The sequence below is a fragment of the Tiliqua scincoides genome, chromosome 4 (assembly GCF_035046505.1).
Source record: "Tiliqua scincoides isolate rTilSci1 chromosome 4, rTilSci1.hap2, whole genome shotgun sequence".
Taxonomy (NCBI): Eukaryota; Metazoa; Chordata; class Lepidosauria; order Squamata; family Scincidae; genus Tiliqua; species Tiliqua scincoides.
The window spans coordinates 94141171-94168368 of record NC_089824.1 but is presented as its reverse complement, the minus strand read 5'-3'; the positions used below and the strand labels follow the sequence as shown (position 1 = coordinate 94168368).

Genomic DNA, 27198 nt, shown 5'->3' with positions numbered 1-27198 from the left:
AGTTTCTGCCCCCGTTGGGAGCCTCAGAGAGGCTTCCGCAGGGTCCCAGTGGTTTGCACCTGGAGCATTTGACCCAGGCAGATCTATGGTAGGCACGCAACTGCACATAGCATGCCTCAAGGGCAGAAAGAATGCCCAATCCCTCCTTTCCTTTTTTAGCATCACAGAAGCAGCAATGTGTGGAATGCCTCCCTTTATCTTTTGTCCCTCACAAAACATTAGAGACCTTTACCTCAGTTTTCATCTTTAGTCTCTAGCTCAGTAGTTCCCAAACTGTGAGTCATGGCTTCTCAGAAACCAGCCAGGGGAGCTGTGAAATCTCGCAAAAAACCTGTCGCCCTATACAATGTATAGGATTGTAATCCTAATGGGAAGCCATAGCCAAGAAAATCACCAGTTGAAAAAGTTTGGGAACCACTGCTCTAGCTTTATATATAGAATACCTGTACTTTCTTTGAAGCAGGAGAGTCAAACAGCAGACAAAGCCCTTTTATTGTTGGAATCCTGGCAATGCCCACAAGGGGCACTGCAAATGCCGCAAGTCCCAGTCTGGGCAGCCAGAGATCTCCTTAAAAATGATGAAATATTCAGACGCCAAGCTGCAGAAAAACCTCTTGGAACCCCAACATTGATGCCTTTCCCCTCAGAGGCTCACATATCAAAACTGACTAAGACATAAATCATCCCTGCCAGTGACGTGGTTCCGAAATGATCTCACTCTTTCCATCACGATAGACTCCAAAGACATCATTACTAGGCTCTTTCCCTGGATCAGATATGGTCACGGTCTGCTTAATCTCTGAGGGTGGAACATTATTGAAACAGTGTGGTGTTCATCTTCCAAAGGCAACAGTTGATGCTCAGCCAGGAATAAATCTGAGACTGATTTCATTTCAGATTTTATTGCAGCCAATCGCTACTGGACAATCAACATTCAGGATGAAGATCTATAGGCCTTTAGTAAACTGGTCACCTCTTTGAGACTACCAGTTTACTACAAGGCCAAAGATCTTCATCCTGACTGTTGAATGACCTGTAGCCTAAAAGATTTGCTCATCACTCTGATTGGGATTCAGATTCAAGATAATTGGAGAGTCTACACTTCCCTTATCTGCATCATCACAGTGGACCAGCCTGGCACAGTATGGGAACAGGGAACATCACTGCTGCTGCAATTCAAGTCGTCATGCTTGCCTGGCAGTACATGGACCAAGAGAACCGGCTCCAGCTACAGTATGCATGCCATCTGTGGAGACGGCAACAACAATTCAGTCGCACACTGTCCCAGCCTCAACACTGACTCAAGGTTTTCATTGAGCATAGTGCCAGTGGTTTTGCTACCTGCAATGTTGACGGTGATGGTAGTTTTATTGAATTCAACAGTGTCTCCTTGGTACAAATGGTGACATCAACATTATCTAGACTCCAGCAGCTTCTCTTGCCTATCATAACTTCCGAGTTGGCTGCAGAAAAAAATCCCGAGTTGAAAACATCTACCTCCATCATGCGGGCAGAGCCTGCAACAGACCATCAGGTAGACAGCGGGAAGTTGGTTTATTCAACAAAGGATCTGAAACTACATAATGAGAACATAAAGGGATGGACTCCACCCTGAACATGACATATCAACAGATGGAGCATGCTGAAGACCCAGTCTATAACTATCCATGTGAACAGTATACCAGTAGCATTACAGTGCTTCCTGTCCTCCTTAAAGTGAGGAAAGAAGCTTGGTAGAAGTCTTCCCTGATGCAATCTACTGTGCAGAGACTTGAGAAAATGTATTTTTTTCTTTTAACCATCCAAAGCCCAATTCCTTCATAGTGGAATATGCTTATGTCCAGTCCATCCATGACACAATGTTTGCAAGGGGCAGATTGCAGGGGGACAAAGAGATACCCACTTCCTTCCTCCAGTTTGCCACCAACAGACCAGGTCTCTGTTACCTCACTCCTTTCTCTTCATGAATGCGTTCCCAGTATGCTTGGAACTTGACACATATACCCACAGAAAGGGTAGAGCAGTCTCTACTCTTGAATGGTTTGCATGAACAAATGGTTCAGGCATGGGGGGAGTATTTAGAGCTGTGTACGGTACTATGCAATGGAAGAAATCTAAATTCTGCAACTAAAACTCAAATTCTGATAAGAAAAGCTGGATTCTATGACATCTATATGCAAAATAAGCATTTGCAAAAACTGCAGAATTCTGCCTTCAAAATTTTGCATCATTCTCTGCTCATCACAGGAAAGTAGGGTACCACAGTCTCAATCTCCAACCTAGAAACCATCTCAGTAACTTCTTGGCTTCTGAGATGTCACCAGGTGTTGTGCATACAAGCCATTAAGGTCTAGAAACTGGCTTTTTATGAAAGCCGAGATTCTCATAATGCTAAATTCTGGAACGAATGTCACATACTGTTACATCTTCCTTGGAGAAATGGGAGCATACACACAGCCAAGTCTATATATTCCTACTCCTTTATCATGAGGATAAAGGAGTATATATTCCTACTCCTATATATTCCTACACCTTTATCCTTTCTCTTTCACTGAGAAAAGGAATTAAAGGATGTTAAGTGTTTTTTGAAGTAATGGTTCATGTGATCACAGACAAGCAGGTGTGAGCAACAGGAAAAGGCCAACCCTCTTTGAATAACCCAGACAGAAAAACCTGATGCTGTTCATAAGAACACAACTGTCCTGGACTGAGAATGAGTGAAATTTTGCTCTCCTACAGCCATGGCAGAAAGGAGCAGTCACCTTCCCCTACATCATGCTGAGTTCCTTTTGTGGCTTGCATCTGGAGAAGCGTGTGCAAAGGCTCTGAAACATTTGAGAAGTTTATCGGAAATGCAACAGGAAGCCTGGTCTCCTAGCTGCTTGGTCTATGAAGATTAGCCATTTCTGCAACAAAGACTTTGTTCCAGCCAGAAGGGGAAAGAATTCTTTGGAAGTCCATTTACTCTGTCTCCAAAACTGAAGGAGTTCAAGAAATCCATGGACCAACTGGACGGGCAGGAAAATGAGCAGGCAAAGAGTTGATGGGCGAAAAAGACAGAATTGTGAGCTCAGCAAGAAAAAAGTGGTAAGTTTCTGGAGGTGAAATCTTGTTACAAAAGTAGAATTTTTAAAGCACTCAAATGCTTTTGCAATGGAAATATACGTATTTAAATATGTAGCATTAGTATTTGAACACATTTGCAGTCAGGAATATTATAATCTTTATTTCTGTGGATGGAATATACATACATTCATTTTGTGGGAGTATTCATAATATTTCAAACAAAATCCACTGACTATCGGCAACAGTATTTTCTTTACTAGAGAAATTAAAAGGTCACGTGGTCTAGAAGAGTGAAGTAGTTCTGTTAATCACCATGATGGTATTGTGAGATGGTTGGGCAACTGATGTCATTGTCTCTGTTACCATGCAAGGTGTTTGGTGTGTTCAAATGAAATAAAATATTTATTATTGGGAAAATGTTTTTATTCTGGCTTCTGCAGGTCCTGAACCTGTCATTTTCTAGTTTCCACAGAACTGAGTGGTAAAGCTTTTCCTGGGCTGTTACACTTCAGGTTGCATGTTCTGCATTTTTAAATACTTCACCACAAAAAGCTATCTGCAAGTAGAAAATTAGCACGTTGCAGAGAAATGTTCACCCTCACTTTCTCCCTGACATGCTCTCTTAATTTGGGAGTTTGTGCGCATGAGGATGTGTGTGCACCATTTAACTGGCAATGGTACATTCTAGGGAAGTACTCTTTATCTTCCCACGCAAGAAGATGCATGTGCTCTTCCTACGTGGGAGGGCAAATGCATCAAGGAGTTAAGATCAGCTGAAGACTGATCTTGAGGCTGTCTGCCACTAGAAATAATGTTCTTTTGGGGGTCAAGGTGGAACCCACTCCCAAAAGAAGCTCACTACAGCTACTCCACTTACATCTTTCAACAAATAGTAAAAACTGGCCTGTTCCTCCCAGACCTGTTGTTTTTTGTTTGTTCCTACTATCATTTTGCAAGCTGGAAAGTAACATTCTGAGTTAGAGTGGTGTTAACCATATTGTGTGGTTTAAAATGTAATTAATTTATTATGATTAACAAAGGGTGGGGTTTGTGTTTTCACCTTATTGTAAGCCATGCTGAAAGCCATAGAGGGAAGGAAGTGGGTTGTATATTCAGATGAAATTATGTAGCTCATTTGAACTAGCTTTCAGAGATCAATTTCCTGCACTTTCTGATGGCTGTTTGTGTTCATTTTGCTGACAATACCATAGACATTCTCAGAGCTGATGGGGGGGGGGGTATACAAATTACCAGGGCCTGGAAGTCCAAATCAGGGTCCAAGCCTGACTAACAGCGCAATTCTGACTTGTGCTGGAACAGGCAGGCCAGTGGGCCTGTGCTGCATCCAGCACAAGTTTGGGGCCAGAAGTGGTGCAACCCGAGGCAAGGGGAAAACCTTCCCCTTACCCCATGTCATGCTCAGGAGGTGGCACAGATCTGAGTAGAATGGAGCAGCCAGAGGCTGCTCCACACCACCCAGGGTCAGGATTCGGCATAACTGCTGGATCCTGGCCCTGGCTCCCGCTGCCTGCTCTCACCTGCCCCAAAACACTTCCCTCCTGCCTCCTCCCTGCCCTCTCCACACACCCCTAGACCGCTGCATCGGCTGACACAAACATACCTCACTGGGCCTGGATCTGGCGCAGGGAGGCCAGTGCAACTCCTCACGCTGGCCTCCCCGACTCTAAAGTCAGCGCAAACATGCCTTATGGTACATTTGCAACACCCCCAGGTCAGCACAGGTGACTTGTACCGGCCTAACCCAGTAGGATTAGGATTAGCACGTTAGGGTGCAATCCTAACCCCTCATGTCAGTGCTTTCCAGCACTGGCATAGCAGTGCCAATGGAACATGTGCTGCATCCTGCAGTTGGGTGTCACTCATGGAGGCCCCTCAAAGTAAGGGAACATTTGTGCCCTTATCTTGGAGCTGCATTACCCTTATGTCAATGCTGGAAAGCACTGACATAAGGGGTTAGGATTGTGCCCTAAATTGCATATGTTTTTGCCTTGTGTAAAGATCTTAAACCAGTCTGCCTTTTCTGGGGTGGGTAATATTTTTTTATTGGGCCTAAACCTGTTCTCAGCAGTCTGGGCAATGCTGTTCAGCATTGAAATTACAGTGAAAATGGATCATGATCTAAAAAGTTTAGACTTGATTGCCTATTTTTGCTCCATATATTTGCAAGTAACATAAACATGGTAGTACGCTGGTTTGAATCTAAATTACTTGCACAGGGTATATTCATGCTGCTCCCTGCCTAAATTTCCATACCCAAGTTCGACTAGCCTCTTGACCACAATGACTAGTCAGCAACTGACAGTATTGTTTAATCAGAACTGAATCACTTCCGTTCAAAATTTGTCTTGAAGACTGCTGAGAACCAGAGCGAACAGTGGTAACTTCTATCTCTGGTGGTGTGTAACTTTCCAGACTTTTAAGCTGGTCAGCAGCTGCCCTGTCACAAGGGAAGGTAGCTTGTTGGATCTTTTTGGTTGCCACTATAAGCAGTAAGAATGGAAGAAAGATCTGAGCCAAATGTCACATCCCACCAGGAGGTTCTCCTGCATAAATTTCACCAAAATGAGCATGAGCTTTGGGCAAAGCACTTTAGAATTTTCCAACGTTTGTCATGTAAGCAGACATGTTGTTCTTAGGTTCCCACTGCTCAAAGACAGTCTATACCAGTGTATCTCAAGGTTTGTCCTCCACAGTACCGCTTCACATGATTCACCTATTCAAAGTACCACGGGCAGTAACTGGCAATGACATAATTTTCAGTTACTTGTGAAAATCTGAGGTCAGATGCCATGCAGCAAACACCAATAAGAGGCTCAGGGTGGATGGGAGGGCTTTTCTGAGCATGGAAAAACATGCTTTAGAGCTCTGCCTGCTGAGCCAAGCCTTCTACTGCTGTTTGTTGCATTGAGTTCCTGGTCTTGCTGCCAGGCAGCAAGTGTCCAGAGGTCCTGCGAGTACCACCAGACACACCTCAAGCACCATTGGTGGTACCTGTGCCACTGGTTGAGAATCTGAGGACAGGAACCTGAGGACATTCTTCACCATCTTCTGCATTGCATAATTCATGGACTTTCTAAAACAAAAACGTTGGACATGTTGGACTGAAAAAAAAAATTATTTGAACCAACAGGTTTGTAATCAGCATATCAAATAAAGGGGGACTTTTTTTCTGCATAAAAACTCAGATGTGCATCTTGGCAGGCAACTCAGGGAATTATTCTGGCAGTATGTTGACCAAAACTGATGTGCCTGTGGAATTTGATGTCTAACATAAGAACAGCCCTACTGGATCAGGCCATAGGCCCATCTAGTCCAGCTTCCGGTATCTCACAGCGGCCCACCAAATGCCCCAGGGAGCACACCAGATAACAAGAGACCTCATCCTGGTACCCTCCCTTGCATCTGGCATTCTGACATAACCCATTTCTAAAATCAGGAGGTTGCACATACACATCATGGCTTGTACCCCGTAATGGATTTTTCCTCCAGAAACTTATCCAATCCCCTTTTAAAGGCGTCCAGGCTAGACGCCATCACCACATCCTGTGGCAAGGAGTTCCACAGACCAACCACACGCTGAGTAAAGAAATATTTTCTTTTGTCTGTCCTAACTCTCCCAACACTCAATTTTAGCGGATGTCCCCTGGTTCTGGTGTTATGTGAGAGTGTAAAGAGCATCTCTCTATCCACTTAATCCTTCCCATGCATAATTTTGTATGTCTCAATCATGCCCCCCCTCAGGCGTCTCTTTTCTAGGCTGAAGAGGCCCAAACGCCGTAGCCTTTCCTCATAAGGAAGGTGCCCCAGCCCAGCAATCATCTTAGTTGCCCTTTTTTGCACCTTTTCCATTTCCACTATGTCCTTTTTGAGATGCGGTGACCAGAACTGGACACAATACTCCAGGTGTGGCCTTACCATCAATTTGTACAATGGCATTATAATATGAGCTGTTTTGTTCTCAATACCTTTTCTAATGATCCCAAGCATAAAATTGGCCTTCTTCACTGTCACATTGGGTTGACACTTTCATCGACCTGTCCACCACCACCCCAAGATCTCTCTCCTGCTCTGTCACAGACAGCTCATAACCCACCAGCCTATATCTAAAGTCTATTTCTCTGTCAGCAGATTGCGGCTTTTAGATTTGTTTGGTAACTACCTCTGGTTGAACCCATAAAACCTGTGCAAGTTTTCAGACTGGAGATGACCATATAACACTGTGCAATATATTTAACACAATAATTACACTTTGGACCTCTTGAAGACACACTTGCTGTTTTGCTGCCTCCCTGAACACGCCACAGAGGGCAGAATCCTAACCAGGTCTACTCAGAAGTAAGTCCTAGTGTGTTCAATGGGGCTTCCTCCCAGGAAAGTGAGGTTAGGATTGCAGCCAGATGCATTTGAGGAAACGGTGTTGGGAGTGTGGCTGAGGCTGCAATCCTATCCGTGCTTACCTGGGAGTAAGCCCCACTGACTACAATGGGACTTACTTCTGAGTAGAGGCTTGGGCTCTGAGTAGTGAGCTACTCACTCACCGTTCTGCCTTCCTGGCAGCTCTGGGGAAACTACCAGCCCACGGCTCTACTCAGAAGTAAGTCCCCTGGAGTGCAGTGGGGCTTCCTCCCAGGAAAGCGTGGCTGGGCTTGACCGAGGAAGACCAAGCGCCGGCTCAGCCAGCGGGCGGGGCGGGAGGCGGCGGGGCTGTTTTCCCTTCTCCCTGCCCGCCTCCACTCCTCCATGGCGGGCAGCAGAAGGAGCCACCGCCCAGCCGGCCGCCGAGAGAGGACGCTGCCAGCTCGCAGCTGGTAAGCAGAGCCCGCGCTGCGCGGGTCTTGGGGGCATTTCTTGCAGCGAGGATGCAGACGGGGGGGGGCCCGCTTGTGCTCCCTCCAGGCTTGCCCGGACAGGTGCAGAGCGGGCCCCAAAGGATGCCGGGAGTCCCCAGCCAGGCACAGGTGCCTGCCTTGAGTGTGGGAGTCCTCACAAGTAGGGCGCTGTGACTGGGGATGCCCTTCTCTGAACCCCATTTCTGCCCATCCCCCAGGTGTACACATTTGGTCCCTGTTGTGCATATGCTACATTGGGGCAAGCTGGCTTGGTTGGGGGGAGTGTGAGGGAGTGCGCCTGCAAGGAAGGCACTGACTGGGGACTGCCTTTCTCTGAACCCCATTTCTGCCCAGGTGCGCACATTTGGTCCCTGTGGCTTATACACAGCACTGGGCAGAAATGACTTAAGACGGCCATTTTCAACCACTGTGCTGTGGCACACTGGCGTGCCTCATATGGTACCCAGGAGTTTGGGAAAGGGTCATTTATTTGTAGGGCTATTGGGGAATGTGAGCCCCCCCCCCATTGACAGCGCAGTGTGCCTTGTCAATTGTCAAAAGGTTGGAAGTCACTGGCTTAAGATATGTTTTGGAGCAGCAACTCCAAGGCTAACTCCAAGTTGAGTTGCCTGGAAGCTGGCAGAACTAGGCTAAAACCTGCTTATTGTATCTTTAAAAAGGCCTTTTCTCCAAATTTCTCCTCTTTTCCTTCAAGGGAAGTTTCCCTCAGTCAAGAACACAAGAGACAGAGCCTCCTTTCAGTTGCCTGTGTGCTCAAGCTAATGTAGAGTTTACTCCCGTGCCTCCGATTACAGGCATGGGGAAATGAGAAAAGCACTCTTAGTAGCGCCCTGTGTAGTATTATAAGTGATCTTAGATCCAGCTTATAGCTATCAGCAAGCAACACAGAAAAATAGTGTCTTTCTGGTCTCTCACAATTAGGGCGGTGTGGTATTATGCCTGAGGGCCAAAGTAAACATGATGCATACCTGCGTGTTTGGTAAACAGGAGTAGAGGGGGGCAATTTTTCATCAGGAAATTTTTGAGATAGAAAGGTTGACCTCCCTTTTCCCAGTTCGAAGGTCTGAACTCAAATGTCCCCTCCCTCTGCTGAACCCTTTTCAAAATGCTTATGATCTTATTTAACCCATCTTTGCCTGGTCCGCAGGTGTGTAGACATTTGGTCCCTGTTTCGTATTTGCAACATTGGGCAGAAATGGCTTAAGTTGCATCTCGTTTGGTCCTGACAGAAGGACCTGCGAATTGGGAAATCGCTGATTTCAAAGCTCATCTGTTTTGTCAGATTATCAATTTCAAATCATGCTGGACCTTCAGATTCTTCGGTTTTGCTCAGAATTCTTCTATGGTGCTGAGGTAGGATTTGCCAACCAGCCAGAAAAACTGGCCTGGCCAGATTTAGTGGTGCTGGGGGCCAGGTGCTAGACAAGAAAGGGAAGAGGTTTTCTCCCCTCCCCCTGTGTTACTTTTAGCTATGCAATATGGGGGGGGGACTGCTCTTAGAGAGGACTTTATTCTCTCCCACCACCCCCAGCCCTTGCCAAAAGCAAGGAGTTCTATGCAGAGGGTCCCACCCAAAGAATGAGTGGCAAGTCTCGGGGAGATGGGAAAACCCCATTATAGTCACTTTCTGAACCCCCTCATTCTTTACTCCATTACTCACATTATCTCAATAAGGTATCTCAGTAAAGTATGACTGCTATGTCCCTTGGTGATTTCTCTCCCTTGCTTTGGGTTGCTGTGAACGAGCAGCATAGCAGGGGGGGTGGCCAGGTAAGTACAGCAGGTGCCATAGCATGGCATGTAAGCAGCTTCTCCCACTTGCCATCAGCACCATTCAGAGCCTTCTTATGGTTGGAAAAAAATGGGATTCTAATAAATACTGTGACTGTGAGTGGGGATCAGCAGGGGAGGTTATTTTGGATTAACACACAATAGGTTTTATGTGTGAACTGCTAGTAAATTCATTGGGTAGTGGAAAATACGAAAATGAAGGGCTTTTCCACACAATAAAAGCAAGCTCCATCTACTTTCTCCCTTTGTCAATAATCTGATAAGTCCTCGTTATAGTGACACTAGCAACCTGTTCCCTCTTTCAAAGCAAGCAGGTAGCCTTGCTGCTGAGGACAAGAGGTCTATGCTTGTTCATGCTTCTTTTTAAAAAATAAAAATTGGGTGGATTGATGGTTGGTCCAGGACTGTAGAGGCTAGCGCACAGCCTTAAAAAGCCAGTGAACTTCTTTAAAAAATCATAAAATGAAGAGATATTTCTTGGCTAGTGAGATAAGATGTGCAGTACTGATACCTGGATTTTTTTTGTAACACAGTGAACCCTCAATTTAACAGACCTCAATTTCACAGACTTTGGAAATACTGGACATCATTTCTTTGAAAACTAGTCATATGTTTTATGCATGTGCACATGTATTTTCATAAATGCATTTGGATTTAACAGATTTTCTGCATCAATTGACGCTCCCCCCCATTAGTCTGTTAAATTGTGGCCTCACTGTACTACCATTAGAGCACACCTACATGATACATGACATGACACAATAGCATAACGCTATGAAAGAAACGCTAAATCAAAACAAAGGAAAAACAAATAAATCTTTGCTATAAGATTTTAGCTGGACTCTGCCAAGATGGAATATGTGGCACATAGCTGCTTTTCATAAAATCTGACAACTACCGGTAATTAATTTGCAAAAGTTTTGTCTATTCCAGCTGGAAGTAGCTCTCCATGATCCCAAACAGGCTTCTGTCCCACCTCCATTCCGTAAGATTCTTTAGCAGAGGGATTCTTACACTAGAGTCCGTTGACCCCTGGGGTCATGCTTTGGGGAGGGGGGCCCAGAAACCAGGTGCCAACAAGTTTGGTGTATATGCATTTATGTGCGATTTTCTGAGGAGGGGTTCATAGCTTTCATCAGATTCGAAAACAGATGCATGACCCTGAAAAGGTTGTGAACCACTGTTTTGTTTGAAGAAGCTGAAAACCAAGTCTGGGACTTTCTGAATAAAAAGCATGAGCTCTGCCACTAAGCTAGGATTCTTCCTGCCAAAGGCTTTTTCAGAGCTTATCTTGATTGTAATCAGTTTTGCTTTATGTTAGTGTTGTACAATGCAGGAGTGCGCAGTTTCCAAAATAAAAGATCACTACATAGTGCCAGTACAGTGTAGGAAATGGTAAGTTGGCACTCACCATGTCATATGCTATAAATGTTATAGGATCTTGTGGCATGATCACATTGCATACAGTATGTATATGTGCTGTGAAGGGAGAAAATTCCATTTTTCTTAGCAACATCATTTTGAGGTTTGAGTGCAGACCTGTAACTGATGAGGTGTAGATGTGAAACAATTGTGATTTGAACAAAAACTTTAAAAACACACACACACACAATTGTAGTTAGCCTGTCTGCCTGTAGTTAGCCTGTCTGTGGTTAGCCTGTCTGCCACAGCATGGGTGCAGCATGCAAATAAAATAGATTTCTGTAGTTTTTATTGCTCTTTTCTCAAAAGCCAGAATCCAAAGTCCAGGCTTTGGTATGCTTTTACTGGCCCCACCTTTCTGAGAGGTGTAGCTCAAGGAGCTTAAACCTATGCTTTTCCTTTAGAGATAAGGCCTCATTTCTGCAACCTGCCATTTGCAAATATTGTTTGAAGGAACCATAATTTTATATTTATTGAACAACTCATTTGCTTCAGATTTGAGGTCTGGTTCAAAGATTTTCATCTGCCATTGTTAATGAAATGATTAGGTTGCAGCTGTTTGAGGAGCAGCTGTTCAAGTCTTTTTGCAAGGTGTGCCTTTTCTCTTCCTTTCTTTGTAGTTGTACACTAATGTTGTATAGCAAACAGCTATATCAGATGCTGCTGTTTGAAAAGTTAGTCACTGGAGTTGGCATCCGCCTCCACAAATCTAGAGCTAAATGTCAGTCTTGTTTCTTTTAACAGCCTCTCAGCTTTCTGCGCTATTACCAGTAGACAAGTGAATTGGCTTAGCAGGGGCCCAGGAATCGAAGATGGCCTCCTCTGCTGTTTAGCTGTGCTGCTGTGGTAGGATAGCTACTGAGACCAACTCTCAGAGAACAAAAGAATAAGGGACCAGAATGAAACGTTTTGTAGATCACAATGAGCTTCCTTTCTGGTTTCAGGTTAACCAGAAGAGAGAGAGAAGACAAAGGCAACTATCCACTTTTTCCAACATTCCTCACTGGAACAGTTTGCCCTTTTGCAGAGTCCAGCTGGCCACGAAAAACCCTTAAAATGTCAGTTGTGGGGGAGGTGGAGCTGAGGAACTCCTTCACCCAAAAAGCTGATAGGCACAAGGCTTGCTGTCTTTATCATAAATACTTGCAAACTCTTATTTTGTAGCAGCTATTCAACATCTCATCATTCCTTGCACTTTTCAGTGGAAGCAACATACTTCTTCTTGAGGTATTGTCTTTTCTTCATCCTGTCCAATTTTCTCTGTATGCATAGTTTTTCAGCTCTTGTTTTCAACTCCCATTAACCTCTCTCTTTTGTAGGTAGCATCTGGAAAAAAATGAGCTGAAACCTCTTCTTTCCAAAGGGGTGTTGTATAATGTTTTACTAAAGTGAGAATATTTTTCTGATAGTGCATCTGCTCATTTTCAGTTTTTGATTTCATTCTTTTTAATTAATGAGCATTAAATACTAGTAATACATTACATTTAACAAGCATTTTTTGTCCCAATCCTTACTTTTTCAAAAATCTGAAGCAGGGTCCCAAACTGTAAATATTGATTGAGCCTTGTGATTTCTCATAAGTTTAATATATATATCTCCTTGGTAATTAAGATAAGTGTGGTCTATTGCTATATCCTTTCTAGGAAAGAATGAGATGAAGACATGTCTGGCAGGAGGCTATGAGATTAATGTGAGGGTTGCTGTTGTAATTCTGTTTAAGGATTGTGAGAAATGGATATACTTTATACCTTTTAAAAACTCCATTAATATGTAATTTGTAATTACTGTAAAAGTGTAATTCCTTTTTTTCCTTCTTTTTTAGGATAGAATGAAATACAGTCTTGGAGCAGAGTGGTCAGCCACCCTTTCTGTTGCATATTACAAGTTATAAAGGGACACTTGATATTCACCATGACTCTTCTTACTGCTGCTCTGTGGTATTGCAGACAGCTATGTGCATATATAGCTCATCTGTTGAAATGGTAGGTTTAAATGGGCTGGAGTATATCTTACACTCGAATATAATTGCCTTGCTAGATCAGGCCAGTGTCCATATAGCCCAGCATTCTCTTTCCAACAGCTGCCAGCCAGATGTCCCTTGAAGCATGCAAGCCAGGCATGGAAGTGATGACTCTGTGTTTATTCCCATAGCTTGGCATTCTGAGGTACACTGTGTTTGTGTACGCAAAGATTCCTTGTAGCTACCATGTCTAATTGTTGTTGATAGATGAGGAATTAATTTAATCCTTTTTTAAAAACCTTCCAAGTTAGTGGCCACAATTACATCTTGTAGTGGTGCACTGTGGACCCAATCCTATCCAATTTTCCAGTGCTGGTGCAGCTGTGCCAATGGGGCGTGCACTGCATCCTGTGGTAGGGAGGCAGTCAGAGAGGCCTCCTCAAGGTATGGGAACATCTGTTCCCTTACCTTGGGACTGCATTGCAGCAGCACTGGTGCTAGAGATTTGGATAGGATTTGGCCCTATGTTGGTTCTATATTGCACGAAGTTTTATATCCTTCTGTCAGTTCAGAACTTCCTCCCAAACAACATGATAAATGTTTACGAGCTTATTTGCTGAGGGCTCTCTGACTGCTCTTTTGTTTTTGTCTGACTTTCAGGTGCAGCAGATACCTGCAGAGGAAATTTACAAGTAAAATTTGTATTTGATTTGTTTTTATAATATATGTATGTCTGTGTTTATATAATCGTATATAGTTCCACTTTATTAACTGATCCCTGTACTTAATTTAGAGAACCACAGTGTTTTGGCTGAAGTTGATCTACTTGGTTTCTGTGCAAAAGAATGGAAAGGAGAAACTGAGCAGGCTGTACAGATGAGACAGGTAAGAAGAATTCTTTAGCTGCTGAGCAAAATAGTGGGAACAGGGCTTGCGATTGGATGAGCAAGATATAACTCACCTTTTTGGCATTCTGCTGCCTGCCTGCCTGTATGTTTATAACACACTATCTCTGTTGCACATGGGGATGTCAACATGAAATGTGGCATGTACATTCAAGATTCAGTTCTACATTTCAAACTCAAATATCATTTTACTGAGCCTAAAAGGGGTCCCAATCTAAAAAGATGCAAAAGAACACCAGCAGATAGCCACTAGAAAAGACACTGTTAGGGTGAGGATGACTAGTTACTGGAAGCTGGACTAGATGGGCCTTTGGCCTGATCCAGTGAGGCTCTTCTTATGTTCTTACTCCTCACCTGCTTACAAAGCTGGGAAGAAATGCAAAATATATTGTAAAACCTTGAGGTTTGAAAGACCAGAATTCAAGTGTATACAGGCAGGACATAGTGTTATAAGTGAACTGGTAGCCATAATATGATTGTTGTGTGGAGTTATACGTATATTTTATAAACAAAATTAACTAAACATAGCTCTTAAAGTAGGAGGATGTCTTCAGGAGTAGATTAGCTTTCATATTGCTAATTCTCAGGTTAGTCTGGAGACAAACAAGCTGTGAGGCTGATGTGAATTTGTTGATCCTTGAGCTATACATTACCAGGACTAGCACTTTTTAAAGCCATTTCTGCCCAACGTTGCATATACACAACAGAGATCAAATGTGTACATCTGTGGGCTGGACAGAAATGGAGAAAGGCCTTTTCAAAGAACTGAATAGCTACTACCATGGTATCTAGTTGCAGTGATCAAGTACTTTGTGGAGGATGTTGCCCTGTCCAGGCTTTGATAAATATGAAAATATACGTATATACAGAACAAAAATAAATTTGATGTGATGACCTACTGAGTAGATGGCCAGACCTGACCTGTTTAACCCATATTTTCAAGAAAAGAAAACCATGTTAAGCTTCCACAAAACTTACAGCATCTGCCAGCCTAGTGTACTGCACTGCCACAAGATTCTGCCCTTTGACTTCCCTTGGATATATGTGGCTGTGGCTGCCCACACATACAGAGATGATAGTTTTCAGTTGTTCACATCTACATAAGAGCAAGTGGTCTTAGAGGCCACCACCTCAGCTATTTCCTCAGAACAGATTTCTGCATTTTTGGTGCTCTTTCTGGTGTAGCCTTTAAAGTGGTAGTCTTCTTAAAGCAGTCTTGTGAGCAAGTGTCTTTCTCTTCTTTTTTGTGATGGAAAGGAAAATACTTCCCATGGGAATTCCTTGTTTTATCTAAGGGGAAACATCATGTGCATACTTGGGCAAGTCATGACTGGAGTCATGCTGTCCCTCTGAACAAATAAAATTTATTTGGTAGTTTGGATTTTTCCACACGTATGGTTGAAATTATTGCTCTTCTATCACTGTGAAAGTAAGGGTGTTTTGTTTATAGTGGGAGCATGAAGATTGCTCCAGTATATACACAGGATAAATGTCTCTAGGACCCTCTGAGGATAATTGGGTGCCTGAAGTGGAAAAGAAAATTGTATCTCTTTTTCCACTAAATAACATGGTTCATAATCCATTGGGAAGTTCTCCTGCACAAGGCTCACTGAAAACAAAAGATGCTATGCAAGAATTAGCATACTTTTGTGCAGCTTCCTTTTTGGGAACTATACAAGAGAGTCCCCAATGGGTTGTTCCCCATTGGTCAGATCTGACTGCCACTCATTTGGCTGCTCTTAAAAGCCATTTCTGCCCAACATTGCCTATACGCAACAAGGACCAAATGTGTACACCTGTGGGCCAGGAAAAAAGGGGTTAATACTGCCCAAGATTTACCATCTGAAGTGACCTTGATTTAAAAAAAAAAAAAAATTATACTTGAACCTGTGCTCCAGCTGAACTTTTTTCTCATCTAGAATACTTTTGTGTCTTTTTTTAGGCTTATAAAGAGCTGTTTTGGAAACACCATGTGACACACATACAACAAGTGAGGGAGGATCATTACTCTGTGCTGAGAGCTGTGTTGTTCCAAATATTCAGCCAAGGTATTCCTCTTCCATCATGGACAAAGGCAACAGATGTTCTAAAGGTGTGTCTTGAAACAAATGATAATATGCAAGGTGAATTATTTTATAACATTTCTTATTTTCGAAGTACAGTTTTTATTTATACAAAGGTAAACGCAATAGAAGTGAAGACAGTTGTGCTAAAACAATTACTTGCTCATATTTTCAGAAGAGTCAGGCTGCAATCCTAACCACACTTTCCTGAGAGTAAGCCCCATTGAACAAAATAGGACTTACTTCTGAGTAGACCTGGTTAGGATTGTGCATACATTTATTTGGAAACATATGCACTTGCAAATAAGACCGACACTGAATGTTCAAAGAAGCATCAAGAGAGGAGGTGTACATGGCTTGTGCTTCCTCTCCCCATGCTTCCAGGTCTCGTCTAAAATAGATGCATTTATTTTTCCTGGGGGGATTTGTTCATTTTAAAATCATAATATACCATCAAACATCTGCATAACAGCTCCAATTGCACTTTGTTCTCTTTCAGCTCCCTGAGAAACTTCTTTATTCACAAGGTTGCAACTGGATCCAGCAATATAGTTTTGGTCCAGAACGGTACACAGGCTCCAATACACTAGGAAAGTTACGTAAATGTATGGAAACTTTAAAAAATCAGGTGAGTGGGAAGATATTAATAGGGCGAATAGAGTTGTAAAGGAGAATAACTCACTATAACACCAAAGGGACTCTGACAGCCCTGTTTAATCATTTACATTGCATCTACTAACACCCTTGCTATTACCAGTGTAGTAACAGTGGACAGATGGTGAAACCAAAGTTTAGAAACCCTGTGTTTAGCTATCCCTTTTATAACGTCTAGTACCCTGACTGTTATATGGGATTCATTTCTCACAAGATATATCTGTACGATGAACTTGGAGGTTTTGAAACTGACTCTACTGATGGCATCCTCCCAGGGATTCTGGGAATTTTTAGTTTGATGAAAGAATTTACAATGCCTTTTTAGAACGCACTAGTCTTTTAGAATGAAAAATTCTCACATTTCTTTGAAGGGGATATACTCTTATTTAACTTCCCATTAATGGTCTGACTTCCCATTAATAGTTCCATGGAGGCACAATATTTACAATATAGGTGTGTCTACATTTCCTCAGAACACCCTACTTTCTTTCATGCCGAACTCCGAAATGCTAATTTTGTGTTAATTTGGACCAAAACCTGGGTTCAAATTTTCTGTCACCTGGGTTGTCATGAGGTGGAATGGAGGTCCATATATACTGTCCTGATGGGTAGAATAAATATGTAATGAATGAATGCATGCATTAAATAGTATTTAATAATTTAACTTCCAAATCGTAGAAAGGCAGGGGCTAAATCTTTTAAATAAACAAGCATCTGTAGACCTTTGCATACCCTCCAACGGTATCCTTGCACCTGATATAAAGAGGCAGAGTGAGGGATTCCCTCTCTATAGAAAACAATGTGAAGAGAACAGGTAGAAAGGGATTTGTGCCAATTCCCACATGTCCGGTCTTACCTACCCACTTATCCCCAACTTGACCAGGCTTGTACTATCCTTTCTCCTCATTCATGAGCAAGTGAACTCTGTTGTCCTTTTTTTACAAGATGGCATACATTAAATTCTCTGCTTCCAATTTCTTGAGGCTAATTATCTTTATTTCAGGCAGGATAGTTTCATCCTTGTGTATTGTCTTGCCACTGAGAGAGACAAGGCTATGGGATGCCTAACTATCACCGCGCCCATTCAGAAAGCAGCCTCCCTTGTAACAGGTGCATTTTTTTTAAGTCAAGGACAGAAGGCACCACCATCTCCTTGAGTGCTTTATATTCATTTAAGGGAATCCTCTGCTCTTTTCCCCTTCTCTTAATCTTCCTCAAGCATGCACAACCTGTAACCCACCAAATCAAAGTCAACTACCAGCCACAAATGGTACTTCATTAGAGCCTTAATAAACCTCCTGTTTTTGCTGCCAAAGTGAAAACTATGGGGCCTGTCAAGTTTGCTGAATGCAGCAATCATGACTTTGAAACATTCTATGATTTTGTGGATCACTAGTTTTGCAGACTTGGCGTAAGCAGTACCATTAGTTTTATAACTTGATGTCCGATATCAACTTGGGGCAGTTACATGCACTCCTTTGTAGAGTGTGATATAGACAGACAAATGATGACCAAATAAACCATGGTTTTCTTGGTCATGAACGCAGCCTCCTCCACTCATGTCTGTTGATGTCATAGTGTAATAAAGCACAACTCTGTGATCCAGAGTCGTGCTTCTACTGTGTACACAAACCACTGTCAAACCTCTATTTGGAACCAGAATTGTAGCTTTGTTTCGAATATAGGTTTGTGTGTTCTGTAAACTCACAATTACAGCACACAGGTTCAGATGAGCCATAGAGCTGTGATTTTAAGAAAACTGTGATGTTGTTGTCATAGCTCAGCAACAGAACCAAAGGAGGTGGCACAGACTTGGGTGTTAGGACTAAAAGGAAGACTTGGACCCCCAAAAAAGCCTACTTCACAATGAGGAGGGGCCAGGAAAGTTGTTCAGAGTTCCTAATCCCTGAAGCAAAATCTTTTTTCCTCTCTTGGGAACAGGCAATTTCAGCCAATGAAATCTAGTTCAATGAAATCTAGTTAAAGTGAACTTTATTGCTTACAGCAAGTCATGCTACTTTAGTGAGGTAGCTATGTGTCTAGCACACATGCACACTCCCATTCATCCGCTCATGCTCACCTAAAGCTAGCCAGGCCTGCTAGTAGTTGTGACTCAGTCTGGACTGCAGAGATTCACCATGATGGCATCCTTCTTTGGGTTTCTTTGAAGCTTTTTTAACCCCTTGGGGTAGCTCTTTCTGAAATAGGTCACCTTCTGGGATGGACTCCCCTACACACATCACTTACCCTTCATCTTTTGGGCTGGAAAAATCCATCTTGCTTTTGAGGATGTACACAGAGTTCAATCCTCTGCTGTTTCCCTTTTCATGCAGCCTTGAGTTCTGATAAGCAGCTGTTGCTAGGTCTTCCCTTGATCAGTGGACTCCTTTGTTCTCCAGGAAGTTGTTGACAAATTACAGCTTGTATATGTAAGCTGATCTGATTTCACACCTTATCTCTTCAGCCAGTCATTGATACTGTTCTCTTCCAGCCAGTCAGCTATTTACACTCCTTGCATGCAGTCCTGTTTTTGCTAATTTCCTATGTTATAGAGATAGCAGGGATGTGGGGGAGAGGAGTAGGAAGAGGTCTTTTCACTCGCTGAAGCTCCAAGCCTTTTGAGTCCTTGGGCTGCTAGAACTAGCATTCCAGCAGCCCAAGGTCTTTTATTGTGGCACAAAAGTTGGGCTCCCATCACACACTTCTGGGCTGCTGTAATGAACAGGCAGTGGCATGGCGTACACAGCAGCAGTTTCCAAAGTCTTTTCCTTGCTAAGTTGGTGGCAGGGGCGTGTCATGGGGGGGGGGTCTCAGCAGCACCAGCGTGCACCAGGATCCTATCCCCTCCTTCCTGGGTTGCCCCACCTCTTTTCTCTCCTTGGCCTTATGCCAGCAATATAGCTGGCATAGTGTCCAAGGAGACTCATTGGTAATCAGGCAGCCTACCAGGGGTTAGTAAAAAACGGTTTATTTACCTCCTGCTGGCTGTCCGATTGCTCCCCTCACCATTGGATGCAGTGCATATTCTGTCAGTGCATCTGCATTGACACCAATGGTCGAGGATAGGATTGGGGCAATGACCCTAACAATCAACAGCCAATGTGCAGATTGCAGTATAGTAAAAATATATGCATCAACATAAGGCATCATAAGTTGTCAGGCACTGAACAGCAGAATGGAGTCTGGAGACTGCCTTCAAAATAGTTGCAACTTGCTCTGACATGGGTGTGCTGATGATCAAATGAAACATGGTTTATTTGTTTATAGGAGCCTGCAAACTCTCTATGGCCAAATAAAACTACTACTGAATATTCATTTATTCTCAGCATCTGCTAAGTTTTAACATCTAACAATCTTTTATTGTTCCATGCATTGTAGTGGATAGAAATAAGTTCTATTAAAGACCAATATGAAAGAGGGAACCTGTGCAATGCCCTTTTTGCTGATGAAAATATGGAGCACAAGCTGTATGAGGCTGTAAAATTCATCATGCTGTACCAAGTAATAGAAGCCTATGAATGCTTGAACAATAAGCCGGAGTGCATACCAAGGTTTTTTAAACATCTTTTTGTGTGTGATACCTCCTTGGATCCTCTGAGCTACATGATGAATCGTCTGAACTCTATAGGGGACCGAAGAGGACTTGAGCAGGTAAACATGTTCCACAAAAAGTAAATGTAAAGATTCTGTAGCATCTAAGATATGTTTGAATATGTACTTATGAAGTTAATGGTTCACCCCATGAAAAGAGAAATTGAGACTAGAACTGTGTTTAATCTGCACTAAAAACAAAAATCAGAAGTCTTTGCTTAAAGTATTTAACTCTACAACCTAAATTCTGCTTTTGTTTGTGTTTTGCATGGCCACTCATGGGGGCAGGGGGGGAGGGCTGGAGCTAAAGAGCTATGCAGGGCATTGAAGCCCTATCTCCTAATCACTGGAAATCTGATTTAGCCACTTCTCTGATTTCTGATAGTTTATTGGCATTACCCATATGCTTTCAAGTTTCATACGGGTTAAAAACTTAATTTAAAAAAAAAATGGAAGTCCAGTTAGGAAGCTGAATTATACTCCCAATTTTCTTTCCCCATGCCTGTTCCTATGGACAGTTTAGAATTCTAGATCTTTCTAGAATAGTTCAACATTATTGTAGCACAGGGTTTTCTGTGATGCGGTAGCTTTTATAACAAGCCACTTGCTATAATGCAGTGCTATGCAATTACACATTATGAAATTATTATGTGGCACTTTGTGTTTGCTATACTGAGAGGAAGTACTTATCATAAATTTTTTTTCAGAAGCATTGATTGTATTACTTCTCCTATTAGTAAAGTGGACCAGCTGTGTGACAAAACAGACTAAGGGAGAGAACAGGTGTGGATTGGGTTCTTGGTGGCAGGGGGACCTTAAAGGCGCAGAGCAAAATCATGTGTGTAATTTCTTAAAGTTAAAAATTTAGCTTCAAACTTAAGTAAACTGTTGCAAGTGAAAACAGGAGAATGCAAGCAAAATGAGCACTGCATTCATCAATATATGTGGGAGTGGGGGCAGGGAAGAGTAAGCAAAAGAAGTGGAAGCTGGAGATTAGTTTAAAATGATGTTTCCAAAAAAACTGCAGGAAATTGTTCCCAAGTATTGTGAACTCTGAGTAAGAAGGGGGGATTACAGACCGAACCACAGACTTATTTCTGAGATTGAAGGGGAGAAATAGAGAGTACAAAAAATATTGCTAACAGAGAAAGAGGCAGAGAGAACACAAAAAATATGTTAAGTTTTACCAGGGGCCAAGACCAAGTCATGTGCTTTTGGAAAGCCTAACCTCTTAATTATGTTTACATAGTGCAGACTCCATAGCAGCGAGAGATCACAGAAAACATTGCCTAATACCAGCATCATGAATGCACATCAGATACCCGGTTAGTTTACATGAACAAGCCTTGTCCTCACAGGCTCCTCCTTCCCTCCTCCTTTCAGGGATTCTGTTTTCGTGAGTTATTCTGCTTTGTGGAAACCATAGTTTGCAGTTCCATCCCGGCTGACAAATTAACTTGCCCATGTTCTCCAATAAATAAGAAACAAAACTGGTTTCCAATCTCAGTTTGCGTAAGCACAAACGGTAGTGTGCCAGTTCACACATAACGGCAGACTATGGTTTCCAATAAAGTGTAAATAACTCATTTAAAGGTGGAATGCAGGAGGGAAGGAGAGGACTTGTTCTTGTGAACTGATCCACTGTGCTGCAAGATTTCAGTGTGAAAGAAAAGGGAATGTTACATCTCTTAAGGTTTGCAAAAATATTTTGAGATGCTTCAAATTACCTATATACTGTAATTTCGGGGGGGGGGGGGAGGGAAGGATTATCTCAGGTACTCATTTCAGGCAAAAAATTCAGATTACCGGAGGTAAATCTTTGAAATTCATCATAATCCCAGACTTGGAAGAAGATGCACATCTCACCAGTGTAACAAAAGAAGGGGTGGGATGTATCAAAAAAAGAACAGTGCAAAATACAAAAATGATTATTCCCCACCCCCACCCCAGGGCCACTAGTTATCTTATTTTCTAAATGTCTCTGTTGCCTTTAAATGTATGGCTTATGTACTGATGGGACATTGAACAAACTGAATTTATATTATCAGTATCTTCTCATATGTTTTTGAAAATAATGTGTTTTTGGCTTTTTCTTCTCCATAGATTGAAATGTTTCTTCTTGGGTATTCTCTGGAAGTGAAAATAATAGTTTACAGGCTGTGTAAGTTTAATTCAAAACATTTTCAAGAAAGCTATGTGGAAAAGTATGAGAGGGACTGGCATGAAGTCTTTCTTCTGACTGAAGATGACCGTCACTATCACATCCCTGTTTTCAGAATATAAAACTAATTTTTGGTGATGCTATCAGAAATGTCTGACATTGGTTTCCCTATGGAAGAATTGTGCTGCATGCAAACAGTGTGGTAAAACTATTAGACTACTGGCCTTGGAACTTGGGAAACCCGCATTCAGACCTTTGCTCAGCTGGTGCAACTCACTAGAAGGCCATGGTGACTGACCATCTCTGCAGGTTTGTTGTGAGGATAAAATGAGTTAAAATGCTATGCTATGTATGCCACCCATAAGCCCACTAGCAGTCCGCTTAAGGACATACATGTTCAAGAATGTTACAAGCTGGGATATACAAGGGTCAATTTATGCAGTAAAATTTTTGCATGCTTTTTCAAACCAGTTCACACTGGGTGTATCTACATCAAAGATTTGTAAACTGATGTAATAGTCATTCCATTTCCTAAGAAAACTGAGACCAGGTTGAAACAAGAATTAAATGGGGCAGGTGTGTTGAGATGGAAAGGCAAGGAAATTGCATTTGATTATATTTTTAAATGATTGCAAACCTGACATGGTTTTAAAAATCCCCACGAAGTAGGTGTATCATTTACACTAGGTCGATCGTTCTGTGAAAGAGGATGGTCTAGGAAGCTCTGACAGAATTTTTAGCACTGTCACCAAATGATTATTGGCAGAATTCATGACCATTAAAAGCAAGGTATAACTTTTGTATCTTTGCAGCGTAGCTATGTGAGACATATCAGTCAAAAGCATGAGAATGCCTCATTTCTGTATATAAAGTTTCCAGGGTAGCTCACCCCATTTATTCTCTGTTAAGCAATCAATCATGACCTGAACACAGAAAAAAGAACTTCTGATACAGGTGTACTTGATACATGCGACTGTTATAGGCAGACTGTCCTGTATATCAGGTCATATATCAGATGATTCTCAAAAGATTCTTTAACAAAGGATTCTTTGACATCACTGAGTTGAATTAAAGAACAGAGATCCATTTTGTACATTATATTTAGGAAAAACCGGAGTAAATGTAACTCTGTGAAGTAGCCTAGAGACTATAATTACATCTGCTGATACACCCTGTTTAAAAGGGAGCTAATTATATTCAGATACTGGATTTCAAACTCATCTCAACTACGTCATTATTGCACACACTGCCTTGCAGCTGCCGTCATTAACAAAATATCTCAATATGTTGTATGTAGTATCAGTCCAGCTGAGAACATGGCAGTTGGTGATCATCAGGGCTATATTTATGCCAACAAAGGTGGGGTTCTACAACCTGTACAAATTATTATAATTAAGCAGATTAGCATCATTTTATGTTGAATAATTTATTTTGCAATTTATATTGTTGTGTATAATATTTTTCTTGTTGTGTATGTCGTTGGAAGGGCCAAGGAGTTATGCTCAGCACTGAAGTTTTACTGCCAATCACTGCAAAACTTACTAGACTGCCACTCTGGCTTCTGTGATTGCATCTGATATTGACCTTACAGTTCAAGCATATCTTTGCAGCCGTTAGCACTGGATATTTTTTGATTTTTTAAATAACATTTAGGTTCTCAGAGAGCTGAATTCTGCAACCACAACTACATTCTGCACACACTATGTTCACATGGAATTGCACCATATACATAACCTAGATTGTAATTTCTTTTGAACAGAGTGACAATGTTGATGTCATGTACACCATGCTAAAGCAGCTTTGTAGTTATATAATTTTTGTGAAAATATTAAATGTCTGGTTTTATATACTTGGCAGATTCTGTATTGATTAATTTCTTATGTTAATATTTTGTACATGGTTATAAATAACTTAAGATCTTTACATCAGTGTTTAATCTTTCTAACTGGATCATATCAAGCACCGTGTGCTTTTGAGTTTCATTAGCTATAAATTTTTCTTTTAAACTCCTGTTTGTGGGTAGCACCCTAACTAGCACTTCTGCCATTTGGTGTCTCCTTCCATTCACAATGGGAGCTTCCAGTGGTAGAAACAGTAGTCGGAATGCTACCCTGTGAGTGGGGGCATGTGTGCGCATACAGCCAAAACAAGGTGTAAAGTACTGTAATCAGGTTCTGCAAGTTGTACTGATTTGCAGGTATTTTTACATTTGCTTTTTTAAAAAGTTTACCAACTTCCATTTGCTTAAATAAATATTTTCATTAAAAAAAATTACCAGTTCATCATATTTGTCAAAACATTTGTCATCATATTTGTCAAAGTAGTGCTACAACTTAAGAAAAGCCCTGCTGGGTCATACCAGAGGCTTATCTAGTTCAGCATTGTGTTTCCCATAGTGGCCCACCAGCTGCCTCTTGGAAAAGCCATAAGGAGGAAAAACTGTATACTTCTCTCCTGCCAGTGCTCCTCATAAAAAAGACATACTCAATGACTGCTGAGTTTACTCAAGAGCCATTGATGAGACATTTTATTAGATGTTTTAAAAGTCCAGATATACCACATCAGTTGACTATCCATATGCCTACTGGCACTCTGAAAGAACTCTCATAAATTAGTAAGGCAGGACTTTTGCAGAAACCATGTTGATTCTCCTTCAGCAAGGCTCATTCTTCGATATGCTTCATAATTTTAACTTTAAATGTGCTTTCTAACACTTTATATGGAACAATTAAGCTCACCAGGCTGTAACTTCCCAGATTCCCCCTTGGATTTCTTTTTAAATATCTGTGTTACATTGGCTACCTTTCAGTCCGCTGACAGAGAGGCTGGTTTAATTAACAGGTTATATATTTTTGTTAGCTCTTTATAAACTGAGGCAAGAGCTATAAGCTTCTTGAGGCAAGTCAATCCAAAACCTGACTCAAGAGAGTGCAGGAAATATGAATGTTCTCGTTTGACTTATCGCTTATCACCTTCTGAAAGCTTGAGGGTCAAGGCATGTAAAAACCCACCTCCTACATAACACTATACAGGAGAACAGAGTCTAACTGAATTGAACTCAGTTAAATTTCCCAATTTAACCCTGAACTCCAAGAGACAGGCTAAGCAGGCAGGTCTTAATAGCGAATTCTCAAAGGTGTACTGACTTGGGCATTAGTCAGTCTGATGTTTAAATTCTATACTAAAGGGCAGCCATTAAGGGCATGTGCTTTTTGTGCTTGCTTCAAAGTTGATAAATGACATGAACTGATTTAGTATTTTGATGAGATTAGCTGCAGTGCATGAAAAATTATAAGAGTAGAAAAAATTGAGTTTTAAAATTTTGGATCCTACAGCAGGGGTGTCCAAACTTTTTGGCAGGAGGGCCACATCATTTCTGTGTTGGGGGCCAGGAAAAAAAGAATTAATTCCCATTTCAAATTTGAATAAATTTACATTAATTTACATAAATGAATATATTAGAGATGGAACTTATATGAATGAATGAAGGTCTTGCAATAGGTCAAGGCCTATAAAAGATCTTGCACAAAGCAAGACCAGCCTTTCCTTCACTGCCGTTGCTGCATCACAGATGTGAAACAGCAAGCAGTGGAGGGAGCCTTCATCCCACAGCTCACGCAAGAACAGTTGCTCTTATGCTAAGAGCAGTTGTGTCGGTTCAGTGGGCTCCAGCAAGTCTCCAGAGGGCCAGGAGACTGGGGGCCAGATCAGGAGACTGGGGCCAGGAGACTGGGGGCCAGATTGGGAGTCCCTGAGGGCCGTAAGTGGCCCCCGGGCCAGGTTTTGGGCACCTCTGGCCTACAGTAATTCTTGTTCAAATGGTAAGTCTGTTTGGGCTGTACCACTTCAGACTGCAAGTGGGGAACATACAAGAAGGGAATGCTCTCCCATATTAAAAAATATCCTTTCAAGGAGAGTCAGTTTGGATGCTGTTTGGAAGTCTGAACTAGCCCCACTTGATAAATGATGTGTACATTCCTCAGGCATATGCATGTCCTGCCCCTGACCCTCGCACCTGGGCAAATTTCCTTTATCTTGTGAGCTTATGGGTCATCTGAACTGCCTCACTAGGCACACTGTTACTTCAAAAATAGTATTGGTAGTGCATAAAGAGAGGTAGTTCAGACGAACTGTGCCACACTCTCCACATTAAGCGAACGTACCAGTGTGAGAAGAGTGACCAAGACATACACAGACCATGAGTGTGCATGCCCTTGAGAGCATTTGGACTGTTTGAACTGGTCCTTTGTCTGAAATCTCAAGCTGGGGCACTCATCAACTACCATTTTTGGTTCACCTGTACCAGTAGCATCTTTAATCATGTCCCTTTTTCTTTTGTGTTACTATTTTCCCCTTACTTTCTCAAAACTTACTGTCTAGGCTTTTGTTGCACCTTTTGAAGTCCTTCTGGCATGAAAGCCCGGAGGCTTCATTGCTCTATATCAGCTGCAGGCTCTGGCTCAGATCACAGTCCCAGAGGTCCCTTTCCTCAGCACACTCCTCTTGGTTCTCTCTGTGTCACAAATGTACCCTGTCAGCTAGTCCAGATTCACCACATGAATTTGGATGAAGGAATTCACATCCCACAGCAGGGGACACATCAACAGTAACTGCCTCCCTACAGTATCTGCTTCTGATCCACACAGAGTTGAGCGAGCTCTGAAGCATCCTTCTGTTTCCATGGTAACCACACACCCCATTATGACAGAGTAAT

The 27198-nt window shown here is 42.1% G+C and overlaps 1 protein-coding gene across 3 annotated transcripts; it reads left to right on the top strand.

Moving 5' to 3' along the window:
* Window positions 1-2904: 2904 nt before the first annotated feature.
* OTULINL (OTU deubiquitinase with linear linkage specificity like) lies at window positions 2905-24318 on the top strand. Of its 3 annotated transcripts, none has more exons than XM_066625182.1 (8): window positions 2905-3087; window positions 12973-13132; window positions 13771-13802; window positions 13904-13995; window positions 15958-16107; window positions 16578-16706; window positions 20111-20383; window positions 22427-24318. In XM_066625182.1, exons 2-8 carry the CDS (start codon window positions 13062-13064, stop codon window positions 22604-22606), a joined length of 927 nt encoding a protein of 308 aa, XP_066481279.1. In that variant the 5' UTR covers window positions 2905-3087; window positions 12973-13061; the 3' UTR covers window positions 22607-24318. The 3 variants fall into 3 exon arrangements, with proteins under 3 accessions (XP_066481279.1, XP_066481278.1, XP_066481280.1); XM_066625181.1 differs by lacking the exon at window positions 2905-3087 and adding an exon at window positions 7821-7895; XM_066625183.1 differs by lacking the exon at window positions 2905-3087 and adding an exon at window positions 12345-12377.
* Window positions 24319-27198: the final 2880 nt, after the last annotated feature.

Bases quoted from the DNA above. Each gene is read 5' to 3' on its own strand.
- OTULINL (XM_066625182.1), top strand. From the start codon at position 13,062: ATGACTCTTCTTACTGCTGCTCTGTGGTATTGCAGACAGCTATGTGCA. The intron at 13,133-13,770 runs GTAGGTTTAAAT...TCTGACTTTCAG, and splicing joins ATAGCTCATCTGTTGAAATG to GTGCAGCAGATACCTGCAGA. The intron at 16,707-20,110 runs GTGAGTGGGAAG...CATGCATTGTAG, and splicing joins TGGAAACTTTAAAAAATCAG to TGGATAGAAATAAGTTCTAT.